The 22,688-nt window shown below is 39.3% G+C and overlaps 1 protein-coding gene across 2 annotated transcripts in view; it reads right to left on the reverse strand.

Moving 5' to 3' along the window:
- Positions 1–22,688, reverse strand: part of dync2h1 (dynein cytoplasmic 2 heavy chain 1) — a 571,463-nt gene that overhangs the window by 363,957 nt on the left and 184,818 nt on the right. For both annotated transcript variants that reach the window (XM_072577509.1, XM_072577508.1), the window contains exons 51-52: positions 19,843–19,951; positions 13,214–13,327 (exon numbers count right to left, since the gene is read on the reverse strand). In XM_072577509.1, the coding sequence (XP_072433610.1) occupies positions 13,214–13,327; positions 19,843–19,951 (223 nt within the window). The remainder of the gene's footprint in view (positions 1–13,213; positions 13,328–19,842; positions 19,952–22,688) is intronic.

Below are 22,688 nucleotides of genomic sequence, written 5' to 3' on the forward strand. Positions count from 1 at the left end.
TCCACCACCATCCTGTGTCTTCTACCTTCGAGCCAGTTCTATATCCAAATGGCTAGCTCTCCTTGTATTCCATGAGATCTAATCTTGCTAACCCATCTACCATGAGGAACCTTGTTGAATGCCTTTCTGAAGTCCATATAGATCACATCCACCATTCTGCCCTCATCAATCCTCTTTGTTACTTCATCAAAAACTTCATCAAGTTTGTGAGACATGACTTCCCACACACAAAGCCATGCCAACTATCCCTAATCAGTCCTTGACTTTCCAAATACAAGTAAATCCTGCCCCTCAGGATTCGGTCCAACAACTTGCCCACCAACGATGTCATGCTCGCTGGTCTATACTTCCCTGGCAAGTTCTTACCACCTTTCTTAAATAGTGGTACCACGTTAGCCAACTTCCAGTCTTCCGGCACCTCATCTGTGACTATTGATGATACAAATACCTCAGCAAGGGGCCCAGCAATCACTTCCGTAGCTTCCCAGAGTTCTAAGGAACACCTGATCAGGTCCTGAGGATTTATCCACTTTTATCTGTTTCAAGACATCCAGCATCTCCTCCTCTGCAATATGGACATTTTTCAAAATGTCGCCACCTACTTCCCACAATCTATATCTTCCATGTCCTTTTCCACAGTAAACACTGATGCAAAATACTCATTTAGTATCTCCCCCATCTCCTGAAGCTCCACACATAGACTACCTTCCTAATCTTTGAGTGGCCCTTCTCCAGCAGCAACAACAACTGAGATCACAACTATATTAACTTTGCAAGACACTTAATCCTGAATCAGTTTCAGCATTCTGACATTGCAAAATGGTACAGAAAGTATCCAAATGTTTTATAATAAAATCGACATTTGACAAGTAGGTAGGTAACCATTACTGAATTTTGGAAAAAGTAAAACACTCATCATTTACTAACACAAATTAGAAACGCTTATGTTCATGTTATTGGCGTAGTCGGTATATTTAAATTCCTCTATATTTTTAAAATTGGCAAAGTTTATATTTTGTTTTAAAACAGAGTTAATAGGTTTATAATAGAAGTCTAGAAATAGTTGTAGCATTATTGTTGGCTTTGTATCTTAACACATTTTCTTTATTGAATATTGCAGGATAACTCACAGCCTAAATTACAGTCTGGCAGGTCAAGATGCAATCACCTCTTTTTGTGTTATAGCCATCTTCATTGCGGGATTCTATCACCCAAGAAGTAAAGTTGGTTCTCACATATAGTGCACACTGAAATCGATGTTAACATCTCACAGAATACTAAGGCAGCAATCAGGTTTCTTCATGTCGGTAATATCAGGGTGGACTTCAAAATGCATCTTCTGACTCAGGTGCAAATACAATCACAAAAGCAAAGGATCACCACTCAAAGATTACTACAGATCTCCAGAAAAATTTTGTTACAAGAGAAGGTCCACTTGATCAACCATCAAACTAATAACAACTTTCACCCAACAGACAACAGTGTCCCATAAGTGCAAAAACAACAAAAGACTCTGACACAATTTAACCCAATCTTGAAATTTGGGCTTGTCATCTTCAGAATTTTGTTTAACCTGTCTATATTCTTTTTCTACACTGTGTTTGACCATGTGATTGTCTTAATTGTGTGTGCATGTGTGAGAATGTGAGAGAGTGTGTATGTGAGAAGGGGGGGTGGGGGGAAGAAAGAGAGAGAGTGTGTGTGAGTGAGTGAGTGTATTTGGGCTTTTGAATGGGTACAATTTAAGATGCATAATGGTATATTAGACATGATTTCCTTCACTGCTCTTGTTAAAGTTAAGTGTAATCGAGTTGCTTTCTGTTAATGACAAAACCTGAATGAACTGATTCTGGCCTGAAAAGCAAACAGTCAGACAAATTAGTAATTTTGGTGATCTCATTGGGATTTTATACTTCTTTAAATTTCAGTGATGCTTACAGAACAATGGGGCATGATTATTGGTATAATCCTCTCAGTTATGTCATGACATTGCAGCGGCAGAGTTAGAGTGAGAATAAGAAAACAGAGAGATGGTAGTATTTATCCTCAAGGACCACAGAAGATTATCAACCTTCTTCCAGCACTACAGAGCATTTCTTTTGGTGTGTCAAACAACATTGACCTGGGTCACTATGTTGGTCCAGGCTGGTTAGGCAAGCAATGCAGCCTCCATTACTGATCCACAGGAAACAGGATGGCACTCCTCTCCACCAACACCTCCAGGTACCTTTTGCCAGAGTGAGATGCCTACTTCCCATTCTAGACTTTTCCCAAAATAGTCTAAAAGCACAGAATGAAGGCCAGTTGCTGCATTTGAAGTGGTTCACAGCTGGGTTTAAATATGATGTCAGAAGCATGGATGTTGCATGGTTGCAGCAGCAGTGAGTATTTCCACCTATGCTGCCACATGATTTTTTTTATTCATTCTCGTGGTATATGGGAGTCACTGTCTGGCCAGCATTTATTACCTTTCCATAGTTGCCCTTGAGGGGATGGTAGTCAGCTGCCTTTTTGAACCGCTGCAGTCCACTTGCTGTAGGTTGACCCACAATGCCATGAGGGAGGAAACTCTGGGATTTTGACCCAACAATAGTGAAGGAATAGCGATTCATTTCCAAATCAGAATGGTGGCTTGGAAGGGAACTTCAAGGTGGTGGTGTTCCATATATTTGTTGCCCTTGAACTTCTATACGGAAGTGGTCTTGGGTTTGGAAGGTGCTGTCCGAAAATCTTTGAATTTCTGCAGTGCATCTTGTAGATAGTACACTCTGCTGCTACTGAGCATCGATGTTGGAAGGAGTCAATGCTTGTGGATGTAGTGCCAATCAAGCAAGCATGCAGAGCCTGGATGCATCAACAATTAGGGCAGTAGTGCTTGCATGAGAAAGATCACAGTGAACCATGATGGGAAACCCTTCAGGAAACTCACTGAAAACATTACCTTCACCTAAAGACAGGTAAAATCAACCCTCTGTCTCCAAAATCGTTCTGACCACCACAGCAATACTGACTTATCAGTAGTTGTTGGCTTTATCCTTACACATTTGCTTGAGCAAGAATTGCAGCACTGACAAAACAGATTCTATTTCTTTATGATGTTTTGATGAAGTGTCACCAAACTTGACACTACTTGGTAGAGATACACACAAAAAAAGTCAAGAAGACTGAGAGGGGATCTGATTGAAACGTATAGGATTATGAAAGGATTGGACACTCTGGCAGGAGGAAACATTTCCGCTGATGGGGGAGTGCCGAACCAGAGGACACAACTTAAAAATACGGGGTAGACCATTTAAGACAGAGATGAGGAGAAACTACTTCACCCAGAGAGTGGTGGCTGTGTGGAATGCTCTGCCCCAGAGGGCAGTGGAGGCCCAGTCTCTGGATTCATTTAAGAAAGAATTGGATAGAGCTCTTAAAGATAGTGGAGTCAAGGGTTATGGAGATAAGGCTGGAACAGGATACTGATTGGGAAAGATCAGCCATGATCATATTGAATGGCGGTGCAGGCTCGAAGGGCTGAATGGCCTACTCCTGCATCTATTGTCTATTGTCTATTGAAACATTATTTCGAATTTCTCTGGACTAGCTGAGTTTTGCCAGCAATTTCTGCTTTGGTTTCTATTTCTTTAAATCATTTCATTTGGTTCGTACAAAACAAAGTCAATATTGCTTCTTGTTCAAGAGTCTGTTTTGAGTCCAACCTCTTCAGAGTGTTTGTCTTGGCACATCTATTTTCAGTTCAACGTGGGCATAACGTTTACAGTTCTCCAGTTTTCTGACACCATCCGTACATTTAAGGAGAATTGCAATGTTATGGCCAATGCTTCTGTAACTTCAGCCTATATTTTCACTTCAGCCTAAAATTTTTTTTTGTGTATCTCTACCAAGTAGTAGAAAGTGAGGACTGCAGATGCTGAAGATCAAAGTCGAGTGTGTGGTGCTGGATAAGCACAGCAGGTCAGGCAGAATCCGAGAAACAGGTGAATGTCTCCTGTTCCTCGGATGCTGCCTGATATGCAATATTTTTTCAGCACCACACTCTTGATCCTGTATCTCTACCAATCCTGGTTCTAGGTCCACTGTATTGCATCATTTATATTAATGATTTTGGACATGAACATAGGAGGCACCAAAATTGGAGGTGCAGTGTACAGTGACGAAGGTTGCCTCAGAGTACAATGGGGTTTAGATAGGGTTGACAGTGAGAACCTTTTTCCGCTAATGAAGTCAGCTGTTACTAGGGGACACAGCTTTAAATTATGGGGTGGTAGGTATAGGACAGATGTTAGGGGTAGATTTTTTACTCAGCGGGTTGTGAGTTCATGGAATGCCCTGCCAGTAGCAGTGGTGGACTCTCCCTCTTTATGGTCATTTAAGCGGGCATTGGACAAGCATATGGAGGTTATTGGGCTAGTGTAGGTTAGGTAGGCTACGGTCGGCGCAACATCGAGGGCCGAAGGGCCTGTACTGCGCTGTATTTTTCTATGTTCTATGTTCTATGTTCTATGAATCTTGATTAGATGGGTCAATGGGCTGAGGAGTGGCACATGGAGTTTAATTTAGATAAACGCGATGTGCTGCATTTTGGAAAGGCAAATCAAGGCAGGACTTATGCACTTAATGGTGAGTGTTGATGAACAAAGAGACCTTGGAATGCACATTCCTAGTTCCTTGAAAGTGAATCTCAGGTAGATAGGATAGTGAAAAAGACATTTAGTATGCTTTCCTTTATTGATTGGAGCACTGAGTATACCAGTTAGGAGGTCATGTTGCAGCTATACGGGACATTGTGGTGCTGGAAAAGCACAGCAGGTCAGGCAGCATCCAAGTAGCAGGAACATCGATGTTTCGGGCAAAAGCCGTTCATAAGGAATTCCCAATGAAGGGCTTTTGCCTGAAACGTCAATTTTCCTGCTCCTCGAATGCTGCTTGACCTGCTGTGCTTTTCCAGCATCACACTCTTGACTCTAATCTCCAGCATCTGCAGTACTCACTTTCACTTATATAGGACATTGGTTCGGCCACTTTTGTAATATTGTGTGCAATTCTGGTCTTCCACCTATAGGAAGGATGTTCTGAAACTTGAAAGGGTACAGAAAAGATTTACAAGGATATTGCCAGAGTTTGAGCTAGAGGGAGATGCTGAATGTTTGAGGGTTTAAGCTACAGGAAGAGGATGAATAGTTTGGGACTGTTTTCCCTGGAGCATCGGAGGCTGAGGGGTGACCTTATAGAGGTTTATAAAGTCATGAAGGGCATAGATAGAATAAATAGATGAGTTCTTTACCCTGGGTGGGGGAGTCCAGAACTAGAGGGCATAGATTTAGGGTGAGAGGGAAAGATTTAAAAGGGACCAAAGAGGCAACTTTTTCATGCAAAGGGTGGTGCATGCATCGAAAGAGCTGCCAGAGGATGTGGTGGAGGCTGGTACAATTACAACATTTGAATGGCATCTGGATGGGTATATAAATAGGAAGGGTTTAGAAGGTTTGAGCCAAGTGCTGGCAAATGGGACTAGATCAATTTAGGATATCTGGTCGGCAGGGACACTTTGGACTGAATGCTCTGTTTCCATGCTGTTTATCTCTATAACTCTGTGATTTATCAGCATTAAATACAGTCAGCCTATTTAAGATCATCTCTTTATCAATTGGTATCTCATCCAGTGTGTCTCAATTACCTCCTCTTTCATTATGACCTGGGCAACATCGTCTTTCTTGACAAAAGCAGGTGCACAGTACTCATTTCCTTAACCATGTCCTCAACTCAAGTCCCCTTTTGGTCTCTAATCAGCTCAACTTCTCCTTTTACCATCCTTTTCTGCTTCTAGGTTTCCTTTTATCTTGTCTCTTCTCATATTCACTCTTGGATTTTCTCATTAGGTTTATCACTTTGCTGCTGAGCGTGCTAGATTCATTTTGTGTGGTTCTTACTTGTATTAACCATCCTTACGCATAGCACCTAACAGCTATCTTTCTGTTTGTCATACACTCCATCTTTTACTTAATTTAGGGAGTTCTGTATTCGTTTACCATTTATTTTGTCATCATGGGATCATAGCTTGATAGTACGTGAACTGTTTTCTCTTTAAAGACAATTTCTTTTTCTGTCATAGTTTTTCATACCAATCTTTGATTCCAATTTATCTAGATTTGATTGGTCTCAGAGTTTAATTCTCACATTTTCTCTATTACAACATCAGCATTGTCTTATCTCCTGCCATGACTTTGCAAAAATGAAACATCCCCTCACGTTTCACAATTAGCATATTCATTTGTCTTCCGGTTATTCCACCAATAAATAACAATATTTTTAAAAAGTATTATAGATACTGGAGATCTAATGTAAAACAGGGAAGTGCTAGACAAACTCAGCAAGTCTGGAAGTATCTATGGAGAGAGTAAAGCAGTGTTAATTTTGTAGTTCAATATGATACTTTGTAAGTGATTGGGGTGGAATTTTCTTTTATATGCTGTACACAAAGGGGGAGGAGGGATAAACAGGACAGATGATGAGGGTGTGGGAAACAAGGAAATGCCAGTAGTAGAAGAGAAGATACCTAAGGTGATGAATAGTTGTTAATAGTATTAGTGATAGGTGTAAATAGCAGAAAATAGATCAGCTCTGCTGGAAGCAAACCCATGCAAACAAGACATCAGTTAGGTTGGAGGTATGAAGGAGGTGCCATTAAAATGGCTTTATTAACATAGGCCACAAACACTACCCCACCAAGAGTCAACATTTGCAAAAGTCAAATCAGTGTTCAACATTAGATATTACTGAAAAACCTTTGCTAAATAAGCCTGAGTTTGTGAAGAATTACACTGACAACCAGTTCAGGGTAGTCAGTCAGGATGACAGGGTGGCAAACTTGCAGTTACACACTTACAGGGTGACACAAGATTGGACAGCATTTGTTAAATAACTGAGTGTATGAAGAATTACACCAGCAAACAATTTAGGGTAGTTAGTCAAGCTCATAGTGTGGCAAACTGTGGTTATTGATGCTGCGTAGGTATGTACACACATACTGGATGTACACAGGACCCTATTCTTTTCAGACAGAAAAATCATAGAACCTTACAGCGGAGTACAGGCCCTTCAGCCCTCAATGTTGTGCTTACCTGTGAAATCAACCTGCAGCCCATCTAACCTACACTATTCCATTATCATCCATATGTTTATCCAATGACGACTTAAATGCCCTTAAAGTTGGCAAGTTTATTACTGTTGTAGGCAGGCATTCCATGCCCTTACTACTCTGAGTAAAGAATTTACCTCTGACACCTGTCCTATTTAAAGCTATGTCCCCTCATGCTAGCCAGCACCATGCAAGGAAAAACACTCTCACTGTCCACCCTATCTAATCCTCTGATCATCTTGTGTGTCTCAATTAAGTCACCTCTCAACCTTCTTCTCTCTAATGAAAACAGCCTCATGTTCTTTAGATTTTCTTCATAAGACTTTCCCTCCATACCAGGCAACATTCTGATACATCTCCTCTGCACCCTTTCCAATGATTCCATATCCTTACTATAATGCGGCGACCATAAATGTACACAACACTCTAAGTGCAGCCACACCAGAGATGTGTACACCTGCAACATGACAGACCCAGCAATGATCCTTATGGCACTCCGCTGGTCACAGGCCTCCAGTCTGAAAAACAACTTTCCACCAAATCCCTCTGTCTTCTACCCTTGATGTGAGCATAAGAGATAAGTTTGCAGATGACACCAAAATTGGAGGTGTAGTGGACAGCAAAGAAGATTACCTCAGATTACAACAGGATCTTGATCCTGAGAAGTGGCAGATGGAGTTTAATTTAGATAAATGTAAGATGCTGCATTTTGGGAAAGCAAATCTTAGCAGGACTTATACACTTAATGTAAAGACCTAGGGAGTGTTGATGAACAAAGAGACCTTGGAGTGCAGGTTCATAGCTCCTTGAAAGTGGAGTCGCAGGTAGATAGGATAGTGAAGAAGACATTTGGTATGCTTTCCTTTATTGGACAGAGTATTGCGTACAGGAGTTGGGAGGTCATGTTGCAGCTGTACAGGGCATTGGTTAGGCCACTGTTGGAATATTGGGTGCAATTCTGGTCTCCTTCCTATTGAAATGATGTTGTGAAACTTGAAAGGGGTCAGAAAAGATTTACAAGGATGTTGACAGGGTTGGAGAATATGAGCTATAAGGAGAGGCTGAATAGGCTAGGGCTGTTTCCCTGGAGTGTCGGAGGCTGAGGGTGACCTTATGGAGGTATATAAAATCATGACTAGAGGGCATAGGTTTAGGGTGAGAGGGGAAAGATACAAAAGAGACCTAAGGGGCAACGTTTTCACACAGAGGGTGGTACATGTATGGAATGAGCTGCTAGATGAGGTGGTGGAGGCTGGTACAATTGTAACATTTAAAAAGCATCTGGATGGAGATATGAATAGGAAGGGTTTGGAGAGATATGGGCCGGGTGCTGGCAGGTGGGACGAGATTGGGTTGGGATATCTGACCGGCACGGATGAGTTAGACCGAAGGGTCTGTTTCCATGCTGTGCATCTCTATGATCCCAAGACTCTCTGACTTCATGGTTCCGAAACTCAAGCCCTCTACCAATAAAAGCTAACGCACTGTACACCTTCTTAACAACCCTATCAATCTGAGTGACAACTTTCAGGAACCTTTGCACATGTCCACCAAGATCTCTCTGCTCATCCACACTACCAAACATGTTACCGTTAGCCCAGTACTCTGTATTCCTGTTACTCCTTCCAAAGTTAATCACCTCACACTTTTCCACATTAAACCCCATTTTCCATGTCTCAGTCCAGCTTTACCTATGTCCCTCTGGTTGCAACATCCTTCCGCACTGTCCACAACTCCACCGACCTTAGAGTCATCCACAAATTTATTAACCCATCCTTCTACGCCTTCATCAAAGTCAGTTATAAAAATGGCAAATAGCAGTGGCCCCAAAACAAATCCTTGCAGTACACCACCAGTAACTAAACTCCAGGTTGAACATTTCTTCTTACATGTAGCCAATTTCCAATCCAAACCGCTATAACACCCTCAAACCCATGCCTCCGTATTTTCTGCAATAGCCTACCTTGGAGAATCTTATCAAACACTTTATTGAAATCCACATAGACCACATTAATTGCTTTACCCTCATTCACCTGTTTGGTCACCTTCTCAAAGACCTCAATAAGGTTTGTGAGGCATGACCTACCCTTCACAAAACAGTGTTGACTATCCCTAATCAAATTATTCCTATCTCTTATAATCCTTTCCAACACTTTATCTACAATCGAAGTAAGGCTCACTGGTCTATAATTACCAGGGTTGTCTCTACTCCCCTTCTTAAACAAAGGGGACAACATTTGCTGTCCTCCAGTCATCTGGGCACTATTCCTGTAGTCAATGGCAACATAAAGATGAAAGCCAAAGGCTCTGCAAAGTCCTCCCTGGCTTCCCAGAGAATCCTAGAATAAATCCCATTCAACCCATGGACTTATTTATTTTCACACTTTCTAGAATTGCTAACACTTCCTCCTTATTAACCTCAATCCCGTCTAGTCTAATAGTCTGTATCTCAGTTTCTCTTTTTCCTGTATGAATACTGATGAAAAATATTCATTTAGTGCCTCCTATCTCTTCGGACTCCACGCACAACTTCCCACCACTGTCCTTGACTGGTCCTAATCTTATTCTAGTCATTCTTTTATTCCTGAGATACCTATAGAAAGCTTTAGGCTTTTCCTTGATGCTACCTGCCAATGACTTCTCATGGCCCATCCTAGCTCTTTCTTTAAGTCCTTCTCGGCTAACTTGTAAATCTCAAGCACCCTAACTGAGCCTTCACATCTCATCTTTACATAAGCCTCCTTCTTCTCTTGACAAGAGATTCAACTTCTTTAATAAACACAAAAGGCAACTATTTCAACTCTATAAAAATAGGCAACAGCTGTCCTCTGGATCATTTTTCAGGGCAATGCCTTGATCAGAGTCAATCTGCTTGGTTTAAAAATACAAACAATGCTTGGCAGTTAATTGTCAGTCGATGTCTAACTGGTTCATTCGCCACAACAATGCTTCCACCAATTAACTTGCCAACCAATTAACAGTCTCCCTTCAAACAGTATAAGCGCTGGCTTCTCCCTTAAATTGGTACATGATTGCTTTGATGAATACAAGACAGAAAGCTTCATCAAATGTATCTTTTTTAAGCAATACTCGAATTCTGTACCACCAAATGACATTTTTTTCTATTAAAACCTGGAGCCAAATCCTTACCTTTGTGACATACTGCAACAGTTTCTTTTTAAATAAGAAATTCAGGGAAATTAATTTTTCTGAACGGGCTCATGCTGAGATGTAGCTTACGTAATTGACAGAGAAGCATTAGATCAATTTCCACACCAGTAACTTACTTTAAACAATTTATAAATTGTCTAAATTAATGACAAATGCAAGGTAGAAATAGAAAGTTGTACAAAATATGTAACACAAATGAAAGCAGGTATAAATAACTAATCAATTTATACATCTCAGTGTACAAGGTCTCAGCATACATCTGTATCCTTTTATTGTCCTATTTACTTAGGAGATAATTAAAATCTCAAGGCGATGTTAACACAGGCACTTTTTCATCTGGGTTGTTATTGCAAATCGCTTCATTCTTAAACTCTAAAAATTATCGTTATAAACTGTTTATACAAATGATCAAAAACATGCATGGCAAGTGTGGCAATAGACTGAAATGGATGTAAACAGGGATTTATTTCAAAAAGATTAGAATGATTTACATTTAACATAAAGAAAACATGAAGAGCATTTTAAGAACTTTAAATTCAAAAAGAACAGCATAAATAAATTGGATATGCTTACAAATTGTTTTTTATCATTAAAGGGTGAGGTAAAAGAGAAATGAGAAAAGTGTCTGGCTCTTTAAGAATGCTTGCAGGTGTCACATTCAGCGGCAGCAATTTTGGCCACATATTGGGGAGGGTTTACAGGTGGGCTCAGAGAAATTTGCTCAGTCAAACAGAATAATGGTTTCATCCTAATCAACTTGCCCCTGTCCCATTTTCCTTAAGGTGTCATCCAGCTGTAAATGGTGGCGAGCACGAGGCCTCCTTCATCAGATAATAAGGCGCAAATCTTTGTCACAAACGAGAACCTCTCAAAGTTGAGAATCCTACACTCATTCATAAACATAGCATCACTATTTCTACAGGAGCAGGACTGGGATCAGCCCACAGTTGGCGCATGCAGTTGGCCAATTAAGTGATTAGGTAAAAACAGATGCTAGAAACCTGATTCTAGATTAGAGTGGTGCTGAAAAATCACAGCAGTTCAGACAGCATCCGAGGAGCAGGAAAATCGACGTTTCGTGCAAAAGCCCTTCATCAGGAATAGAGACAGAGTGCCTGCAGGTCTACTTTCTCCCCACCCCCACCCTCCTCTCATTTATCTCTCCACCCTGCAGGCACTCTGCCTCTATTCCTGATGAAGGGCTTTTGCCCAAAACGTCGATTTTCCATGTGGACATAGTCCCATGCCATGTTGGGGTTGGAAGAATAACATTCTTTGAGAGGAGGAAATCAGTGCATAAAAGATGTACAAACCTCTTGTACCTGTGAAAACTATAAAAATCTAGTCTGTCAGAAAGTGTCAAGATCTGTCAAAATATGTTTTTACAAATAAGTATACTTTTACAATAGAGTAGCCTGCAATATAGAACTTTTAAGTAATGACATTTTTTTGTTTGTCTGACTAAATGTGAATACTGGGTGGATGTTGCATATGCGAAGGTAGGGGGAGGGTGATGGGTGGAATTAGTTGCCATGGGAGCTGGGTGGGGGGCATAGGATGGGCTGGGCAAACTGTGGACCCATGGGATATGGGCAGAGGGCATAGCATGGAATGGATGAGGTAGGGGGAATGCATAGGAATGAAGGGGAGTGAGGTTTAGATGAATATCTTAACTTCTATTACCCTATTTTAGGTACTGAGCATGGTGCTGGAGCCCTAAAACAGGCTTTCCAAACAGCCTTCCTTAGCAGTTGCCATCCTTCTCAGGTTGCTTAGGCTGACTTTTACCTTTACGACCACTCGTCGTTTGCACACCCAACATAAGAATAATAACTGGGTCCCAAGTCAGCCTACTGAACATCAATTCAGACAAAATTACTGCTGGTGGCTCTGTGAGCCGTAGTGCAGAACTGGAGCCCACGGATAAATGTCACATCAAGTTGTTGTTCCATTGATAAATCTAAACTCTTATCAACATTTCTCTTGCTGTTAGAATTTTACTCATACACATAATAATTTTTAAATTTTCTGAAGAACCACCTCTTTTTTTCATCTGCAAGGAATAATTAACTGGCCCTTATATCCCACAAGAGCCTAACTATAGAGAGTGGAACTTTATTGCCTTTGTCAAGGTTCTGATGCTGGAGCCAAGAGCAGGTTACAATGCCACTGGTGATACCTCAACACTGGCCCATATGATATTACCTGAGAGTCAATCGAAAGTCAGTTTTGAGTAGATCTATTCAATTTTGGAAACCAGGTGGAATTGGCACATGGGTGGCACCTGGGCAAAGCCTACAGTGCCGCCAACCCAGGAGAGGTTAGTGTTACTGTGGCAGGAAGACAATGAAGACCTTTTCAGATGGGCTCTGAATGACATTTGGGGGAGTAGTTGGTGGTGTTGGGAATAAATAAAGGAGATCTTGCTGACAGGATGTCATTTCCAGGGACCTGCCAGGTCTTTGATGCTCAATCTGACACAGGTAAGAATCCAGTAGCCTCCCCATTCAGATCACATTAATTACCATTATTGGTTACTGGAAGATGCAAGATGCAAAATTGCCTGAAGGCAGGAACAAACCAGTATAAATATTGATTATATCTTTTTCAATTTCCCTCATAGTTTTGCCACCAGCTCCATTTTCACGTGTTATGTAAGTTTTGGCACATCATATAGAACCAGTGTTCACAAATAAACTAGACCAGAAACATTCCCTAAAGAACACTTTTTTTTATTTTTATGGCTTATGTTTGTGCGTAAATGTACATAAATGACCAGATTTAACAAGTTCAATTTCACAGCTGTCACGGTGAAATTTGAACATGAGCTTCCAGTCCATTAAGTATCATATCCTGTTGTATATAAAAAGAAAGATTATGGACTTAAAGTCTACTTACTGTATGCAAAGTAATTAAAGATTGGTCCAGTGAACCCATCTTGTGAAGCCTGGTCTTTTAAAGGTGACAGGATTGGTTCCAGTTCTTCTGGTGTATATAGTCCAGGCACTTCACCTGCCATATTAAAAAAAATGCATAAAACCATAGTTAAATCCCTGTTTTATTGTGAACAGCTATGCGCGAAAAATAAAAATAAACAGAATACGTGCACAGAGTACTAAATTTGAAAGAAAATACAGACTAACAGAAGTTACAGCACTAAGTGTGCTTCTTAACTGAACAAATAATGTTGACATTATTTCATGAACTCCTAATGTTCTCCAAATTAAAGGTGTTAAAATAACATCTGTTTTAAAAGAAAAACCAGCAACCAGACAGGAAAAAGAGCAAGATTGCCAACCACACAGAATAGCAGTTGAATGTTGAATCCAATCCGCTGTTTAAGAACTTCAATTATGTTACTTTTAAAGATGAATAACAAGCTTTATGAACTTCTAAAGATGGGCAATATGCATATCAAGACTAGCTGGGTCAATATAATGTTGCAGGAATTAATTTTATCTTTTTCTGTCCTGAGCACAAAACTTATATGAATGAAAAATGGAATTTAAACTTGTGCCAACACTGAATTAGTGGTAAAATTAATTTCTCTGAAGCAGCAGGTTTTTTTCTTGAAGCCTTATTCCACAAAATGTTTAAAAGACATTGAGGAAACGCTTGGAGGAACATGGGCCAAGTGCAGGCAGGTGGGACTAGTTTAGTCTGGAAAAATGGTCAGCGTGAATTGGTTGGACCAAAGTGTCTGTTTCCAAACTGTATGAATCTATGGAGCACCTGAGCTAGACTGACATTACAGTGTAATAGTAAAGTAGTACTGCACTCTGTCAAAGATGCTGCCTTTCAGACTAACAGTAAACCAATGAATGTTAGCAGACTCGTTGAGAGCAATATGTTGAGCAGCCCGAAATATTATGTTAAAAGTTAACAACCGAAACTTGTGTATCTTGGAAACTTCCCAAGATGATCAAGGGAGTTTTGAAGTGGCATTTGAAGGATGTAGACTTCTCTTCTGCTTTTAATGTCTCCTTCTTACACATGATGTGTACAAACATCTGTTCCATAGATTCTGGAATGGTCCCAGCAGATTGAAAATGAGAAAACATGCTACCATTCTTCCAGTAAGAACAGAGAGGAAAACAAGGAACAACATGCCAATCAGTCCAAAGTCACTTTCCAGGAAGGTGGTGAAATCTATTGTTAAGGAATTCTTAACAATGCACTTTAGCAAAGCAGATAAACTTGATATGGTTTTATAAAGGGGAAATCCTGTTTGAAAAATTAAAGACTTTTCAGGATATAACTAAGAGTGTAGATAAAAGGGAACTAGTGCATGTTTTATAACTGGATTTCTAAAAGGCATTCAATAAGTGCCACACAAAGGTTAACTAGTAAAGTAAGGACACAGAGTTCAGTTAATATACCAAAATGGATGAATGTTTGATGGACAAAAAACAGAGAGTAGGCATAAATAGGGTATTCTCCATTTGCAGGTTGTGACTAGTGGAGTGTCTCAAGGATCAATGCTGATTCTCAGCTGTTTACATTCTATATTCATGATTTAAACAAAGAGACAGACAGTAAAATACAAAGTTTGTTTACCATACAAATCTAGGTGGAAACGCAAGTTGAGTAGGATACAAGAAACAATAAATTTAGACAGGTTAAGTGAATGGACATCAAACAGTAAATGGAATATAATGTGAAGAAATGTCATGTCATGTCATTCACTTTGGTGATGAGATTAGAAAGGCAGATTTTTATTAAGGTAAGAAATTTATACAAATTGATGTTCAGATAAACTCTAGTGTGTTATACATGTGTATGCAAACAATTAAGAAGGCATGCGGTTTGGTGGCCTTAATGGATAGGTGATTGAATAAACAGGAACAAAGAAGTCTTTAAAAAGTTGTACAGAGCTTCAGTGAGATCATTCCTGGAGTATTGGGCAAATCTCTCATCTCCATATTTAAGGAAGGATATTGTGATGAAAGATGTATAATGTAGATAAATAATCTTAATATCTTTTACTTTTGAATTTGGAGTTTGGATTTTGAACTAGTGGCATACAGACTTTCTTAGTGTGTCTGAAGGGGTTTAATAATTAACTTGTGCATATTTATGGAACTATGGTGATTTTAAATCAGTTTGAGGACAATATCTCCTAAGAACTAATAGGATGTGTTTAAATATGGCAAGTTTGCATGTAAACAAAGTACATAATATAGTATCAAAAACAGACGGTCACAAAGCTAGTTTAGTTTTCTAAAAACTGTTCCTTTTCTCAAGGATACTATGTTCTTGGTTTTTTACAGAGGGGTAATAAACCACTCTCAGTGCTGATTAGACTGGTTTGGTACAGATATTAAAGGGTATTGAGAGGCCTTTTTGTTTATATGTAAACTGATGCGATTTTAGGTCAAAGTGGTCATATTTTAGAAGTGACCTATATAATGAAAGGGAAGTGGTCAGCTTTGTAGCTGAGCAGTTTAGTTCAGTCCAGAACTAATGAGATGTTCAACAGTAAGCTGTGTGGAAACTCCCTCTCTCTCTCTCTCTTTCAGCCCTACTAACTTCAACCTGTAAGCATGTGTTCCATTTGTACTGGTTTTTAAGGGGGGTTGCTTATTAGGACTGTTCTGTATATTCGGATAGCATAATTAAGTCTAGTTTGGATAGACTGAGTTCTGTAGGGGTTCTTTATTCTGTTCTTTGTGTTTCATTGTGTAATCATGTGAATAAACTTTTGTCTGTTTTAAAACCTGGTAGTCAACCTCGCTAACTTAATCTGGGTAATTTTCACTGTACACTTACCAAAACAAATTGCAAAGTTATGATCTGGGCTGCCTGCTTAAGAATGTTTTGAGTGGTCTGGCCTAGTCCATAACAAGACCTGCTGAATTTTTCCATTAATTTCTGTTTTTATTTCTGATTTACAGCATCCACAGTTCTTTCGGTTTTTACGTGATATAGTATGCTGGGCTTTCTGATGGAAGATTCTGGAACTTTTTTTAAGGGTGCAGGGGAACACCAACAGCTTGGAAAGAAACCTGTCAGTCTTGGTTTCAGTTTGTGGCAGTTCTGCAGGGTTCTCAGTTGAAGATGGATGTGTAAAACAGCTGAGAAAGGGAGAACATAATTTACATTTGTTAAAATTTTAACAATAATTCCGGAAGTATTTGGTTTAAACCCTGAAAAGGTAATTTGAAACTAAGTTTAAGCTTACTAAGAGCGATGATGGTGCACTGGTGAGCACAGCTACCTTCTAAGCAGTTGACCAGGTTTAATTCCTAGCCATTGCAATGTTATGGCTTCTAAACTGACATTTAAAGGAAAGCCATCAGGGTAAATCGAGAACATGAATGATTTGGGGCGGCACAGCGACTCAGTGGTTAGCACTGCTACTTCACTGTGCCAGGGACCTGGGTTCAATTCCAGCCTCGAGTGACTGTGTGGAATTTCCACATTCTCTCCATGTCTGCATGGGTTTCCTCCAGGTGCTCCGGTTTCCTCCCACAGTCCAAAGATGTGCAGGTTATGTGAATTGCCGTGCTAAATTGTCCATAGTGTTCAGGGATGTGTAGGTTAGGTGCATTAGTCAGGGGTAAATATAGGGTAGGGGGAATGGGTCTGAGTGGGTTACTCTTCAGAGAGTTGACGTGGACTTGTTGGGCCGAAAGGCCTGTTTCCACACTGTAGAGATTCTATGATTCTATGGTTCTCATGTTTATCTCATTAAACATATAAGATTCTTATGGGGTTTGACAGGGTAAATGATGAGAAGATGTTTCGCCTCATGGGAGTGTCTAGGACCACAAGGCATAGACTTAGAATAAAGGGGTGCCAATCTAAGACTGAGATGAGGAGGAATTTATTCTCTCTGAGGGTTGTCAGTCTTTGGAACTCCTTGCCACAGAGAACTGTGAGAACAAAGTTCTAATGTATATTTAAGGCTTAGATAGTTAGATTCTCAATTAGTAGCAGAATTGAGGATTATGGGGAAAAGGCAGGAAAGTGAACATGAGGAATGTTGGTTCAGCCATGATTCTACTGAATGGTGGAACAGGCTTAAGGGGCAAAATGGCCTACTCCTGTTCCTATTTCTTCTGGTCTTATGAAGATTCAGATTCTTCAGACTGAGCCTTGAAGTCGGAGTTATATTAAGCTTTCAGTGATGTTAGAGAAAGAGTTTCTCTCTGGTGCAAGTATTGTAAAAGGAGGTTTTTGTGATCTGTAAAACGAAGCTTTTGTGATTAAAATGATTATGATTTTACCACATGATTTGAAATCTTTAACTTTGTATTACATGTTAAAAGTTTGGTCTATTCTATCCTATATTCATTTATTTTGCATCATCAACTTCAGTGTTATCGTTAAAGCCCAAAACTGCAATACTGCGTGCTTTTGAATCAGTGACAGACCACATCAACAAATTTTTTAAAAAGCTGTGACCTATCAGGGCACATTTCATTCTGGGGTTTGTCCACTAATACCATGAGCTGGCATCATAGCATATATACTTGCATTGAAGCAGTGATACTTCATTTAACTGTTAGAAGAGAATATTGTCCCAGGCCAAGAAGATGAATAAATTGGACCTATACTCTCTAAGAGAAATGAAACTTGATATCATTGAACATTGAAGATACTTAAGGGGCTTCACAGGGTAGACTGAGAGGTAGTTTATGCTGGTCAGAGAACAGATGAGGGATAAGGGGTTAATCATTTAGGACTATAATTAAAAGAAATTTCTTCATCAAAGGGTTGTAATTTTTTGGAAATCTCTGTCCAAAAGGTGTAGTAAAACTGCACCCTTGAGGATTTTTAAGGTTGAGATAGATAGATCTTTAGTATCTTAGAATCATGGGGTATGAGAAGAGGGTTAAATGATATTGTAGCTTCAACAAGTAATGTGGTAACTTCTATTACTATCTCTTGTGATCTTGTGTTCCACCGTCGTTTGCAGCAGCTCTTTAGAGTGGTTAAAGAATAGAACAAGAAGCTCGAAGTATCTCCCTGTAACTTATGGGACCATCACTGACTGTACATATCAGTAAAGTGTGCCACATATACTGTACCATTAAGTGTCTTATGATTACACAAAGTATTTATCAGCAATATAAGTTGATAGACAACTCAAAACTTACAGATGCAAATGTTTTAGTTCTTCTTTCCTTCCCTGCCTAATAATTTGGAAGATTCAAGGAAGTAATACCTAAGCAAAATTCTGACCTCGAGCCCAAAGACTGATGCCTAAATCTTTCAGGCAAATTCTACAGCCAAGCATGCCAAAACCAAAGCATTGTATTCTTCTAAACCTGACCTAGGAGGTCAAGAGTATGACCCTGCTATTTAGGCAACCAGGGGTGTGGTAATTTTGCCCCATACTTGTGCCCTGGACTGGACATTCAGGTGTCCTGCATTTTTCACATTACAAGCGAGACATGTTTTACACAGAGTTGCCCACCAAAAATCATGGAAGGCTCTCAAACAAAGGCAGGCATTCAGTACATTTAGAAAATTGAGAGGGTGAAGATGGGCCAATTGTGTTATGGATGTCAGAGAAACTATGAAACAATGCATGCAAGCACAGAATAACATTACAAAGAACAGGAATATAAATTACTTATTACATTATATTTATACTTCTGATTTGGAGATGCCGGTGTTGGACTGGGGTGTACAAAGTTAAAAATCACACAACACCAGGTTATAGTCCAACAGGTTTAATTGGAAGTACACTAGCTTTCGGAGCGATGCTCCTTCATCAGGTGATAGTGGAGGGCTCGATCGTATCACAGAATTTATAGCAAAAATTTGCAGTGTGATGTAACTGAAATTATACATTGAAGAATTGATTGTCTGTTAAGCCTTTGATCTGTTAGAATACAGTGATAGTTTCACTTCTTTCATGTGTAAATTACAAAACCTTTTTTTTAAAAGTTGCATTCTCGGGTTAGCTGTTAACAATGGTGATAGGTAGACAATATGTTGAAGGTGTTGGCCCCCTGTGTTCTCTGTCTATGACCTGATGTTTAGATTGATTCTAATCTAAAAAGTGAGATAACAGAGTTTTACATAAATTCATGTAGAACTCTGAGCTCAAAAACTGCATGAATTTATGCAAAACTCTGTTATCTCACTTTTTAGATTAGAATCGATCTAAACATCATGGCATAGACAGAGAACACAGGGGGCCAACACCTTCAACATATTGTCTACCTATCACCATTGTTAACAGCTAACCCGAGAATGCAACTTTTAAAAAAAAGGTTTTGTAATTTACACATGAAAGAAGTGAAACTATCACTGTATTCTAACAGATCAAAGGCTTAACAGACAATCAATTCTTCAATGTATAATTTCAGTTACATCACACTGCAAATTTTTGCTATAAATTCTGTGTTACGATCGAGTCCTCCACAATCACCTGATGAAGGAGCGTCGCTCCGAAAGCTAGTGTGCTTCCAATTAAACCTGTTGGACTATAACCTGATGTTTTTTATATTTATACTTCAGATGTTTCAATTCAAAAAATTGCTAATGTATATAATTACAACTTAGATACAGACCAGAAGAAAGGAGACTGTTCACCATCTCAAGAAACCTAGCATGGACAAATTGGTAATCTTCCAGGAGCAATACAACCTGATGTCCATCAAGGCCTGCAAGTTGCATCACCTAAAAGGTAAAATTAAATCATTAACAATGCAACATGGAAATTCATGTGACAATGCACAGTACAAATTTCAAAAGGCCAAGTTCAAGAAAACTTACTGGGAATTGCTAAAGCTATTCAGAAATGGCTGCATTTTGCCAAGTGAAGATAATACATAATGGATGATTAATAATAAGATTGTGAGGATGCTTCATGCTTCTTTGTTTGAAGATTTATCTTACAAGGCCGTGGACAGTGAATGCCTGACCTGTTCCTTTATTTAAAAAAAGTCACCAAAAGGACAGGGTGAATAACTCTTTTTCTCATAAAAAAAATTAATAAAAAAAATCCAAAAGAACTGTGGATGCTGCAAATCAGAAACAAAAACCAAAACAGAAATTGCTGGAAAAGCTCAGCAGGTCTGGCAGCATCTGTGGAGAGAAATCAGAGTGAAAGTTTCGGATTAGCGCCCCTTCTTCAAAACAGGAATTAATAATTTTGTTGTTCATTAAAGGATCCTGATTGATGGACAAAGTGAATATTTTGTCATGTGATGCCAATTAAATAGACAGCTTTGTCCTGAACTGAGTCAAGTTTCTAGAGTGTTTTGGTGCTACACTCACCCAGATAAGTGGGGAGTATTCAATCACACTTTGAACTTGGGCCTTGTAGATGATGGACAAGCTTTGGGGAGTCAGGAGATTAATTACTCACTGCAGGATTCCTAGCCACTAACCTACTTTTGTTGCCACAGTAGATTTCAGGACATTCATAAAACATACATTTGTCCTCTTCTGCTAAGCCTACCCTAACTCAGCTTGGAGAAGACCTGCTTTAGGAGTATGGTTTCTGGTGTTAGAAATACATGACCAACCCAACAACACTGATGGCAGATGATCATAGCCTTAGTGTTTTGATGCCAGCGTGTGAGAGGACATTGATGTTGGTGCATCTGTCCTCCCACTTACTGTGTCAGAGCTTCCACAGTAGGCTTTGATAATATGACTCCAGCCTAGTGTAAATTATCCATTTTTCATCCAAATGCTGTAAGCTAGCAATCTTGACATGGTAGACCATGACTGTGTTTTCAGATTTGCTATTACAATCTTCACTCGCTTCTTCAGGTGGCTAAAGACTGCACCAGCAAATTCCAGGCAATGTTGGATTTATTCATCTATGGCAGTCTTCTGTTCCAGTACCTAAGGTACTGGGAATGTTCTACATTTTCCAAGAACTCATCATAAATTTTAATCAACAAAGGATATGACTTGTGCATTTGAAGTTGCTGATGGCTTTTTATTTTTTGAATGCTGAGAGCAAGTCCCATTTTCTCATGTAGAGCAGTAAATACATCAATCCTCTGAAGTTGCATTTCTGACACTCACTGCTGCATCATCAAGTGAGCTTAAAAAATTCAGAATTGCTTTAGTTTAGTTTTAGTTCTGAAGGGTCACTGAACCTCTGCTTTCTCCCCACAAATGCTGCCAGACCTGCAGAGATTTTGCAGGAATTTCTGTTTTTATTTCCAATCAAAAACTAAAACTAGAAACATCTGAGATTAAACAGTATAACATCCATTCAATAATGAAGCTGAACCCAGCAGGCAGAGCATGGCAGCAACAAAGGTTGAAAATAAGACTTAGGACAAGAGTTGGGGGGGGGGGGGTATAATTTATTTTTGGAAAGCATTTTCTTACAAAGGATGTAACTATTTAACAACCTGAATTTTGTGATAAGTTTTTTGAGGCTATCTGTACACGTTTCAACCATGGAGTAAATCCAACTGCAATTTGTGGGATATGCTGAAGCATGGAAATCAGAAGATTGTCTCACATACACCCTGCCTCTACAGAAGCTTTGTGTTACTAACACATGTCCATTAGTCTCAGAATTACAATACACAAAAGTATGGCATTGGTGTGCTTACCCATTACACACAGCCGCAAGGTTTTGTTTCATCCACTCAGAGAGAAATACACTTTAAATGTACAATAAATGTAGTGATTGCAAAACAACCTCACTGTACTGAAAATTTATAGAGCCTCATTCCCCAAGGTTTTAATTATTGATAGACATTATTAAACAATTCAAAATTAACAAAAATATATATATTACCTGTCTCTTTTATCTCTTTCAGAATATAGTTTTACTTTAAATAAAGTATTCAAATTTATATTCTAATTAAAAACTGCATGTGACAATCAGGATCCTCCAATCTGACTGCTTGAAAATTTCTGTTCCTTTCATTGCTTATGCATTATCTACAGAGGATACTGCACTATAAAAGATCTCTAGTAACTGCACACTAACACCTAAAATGCTAGAATTTCGTGGGCAGTTGTAAGTTGATCACTTTCTTCACCACCTACATTCCGGGGCATTCTCTTAACTATTTTCTTACTTCAGTCCCCTGTCATTCTACGCCCACAATTCATTAGTGCTCTAGCATTATGCAAAAGTTATGAAAATAGCTTCTTAGCAATTAGCAATCTTAGCATTTAGCAAACAATTAAAAATGACAGCTCTGAAATCATAGGATCTTTGCGGTTGTTGTAGAAGTGTTAAGGTATTTAAAATAAATTGGTTTGCAGAATTGCAGATGAAGGTAATTCAGAAAAACGTTTCAAGCACTAAGATATAGGTTCTTATTTTTCAAGGGGATCAAAGATTACGGGGAGAAAGCAGGAGAATGGGGTTGAAAAATTTATCAACCATGATTGAACAGTAGAACAGACTGGATGGGTCAAATGGCCTAATTTC

The sequence above is a fragment of the Chiloscyllium punctatum genome, chromosome 9 (assembly GCF_047496795.1).
Source record: "Chiloscyllium punctatum isolate Juve2018m chromosome 9, sChiPun1.3, whole genome shotgun sequence".
NCBI lineage: Eukaryota > Metazoa > Chordata > Chondrichthyes > Orectolobiformes > Hemiscylliidae > Chiloscyllium > Chiloscyllium punctatum.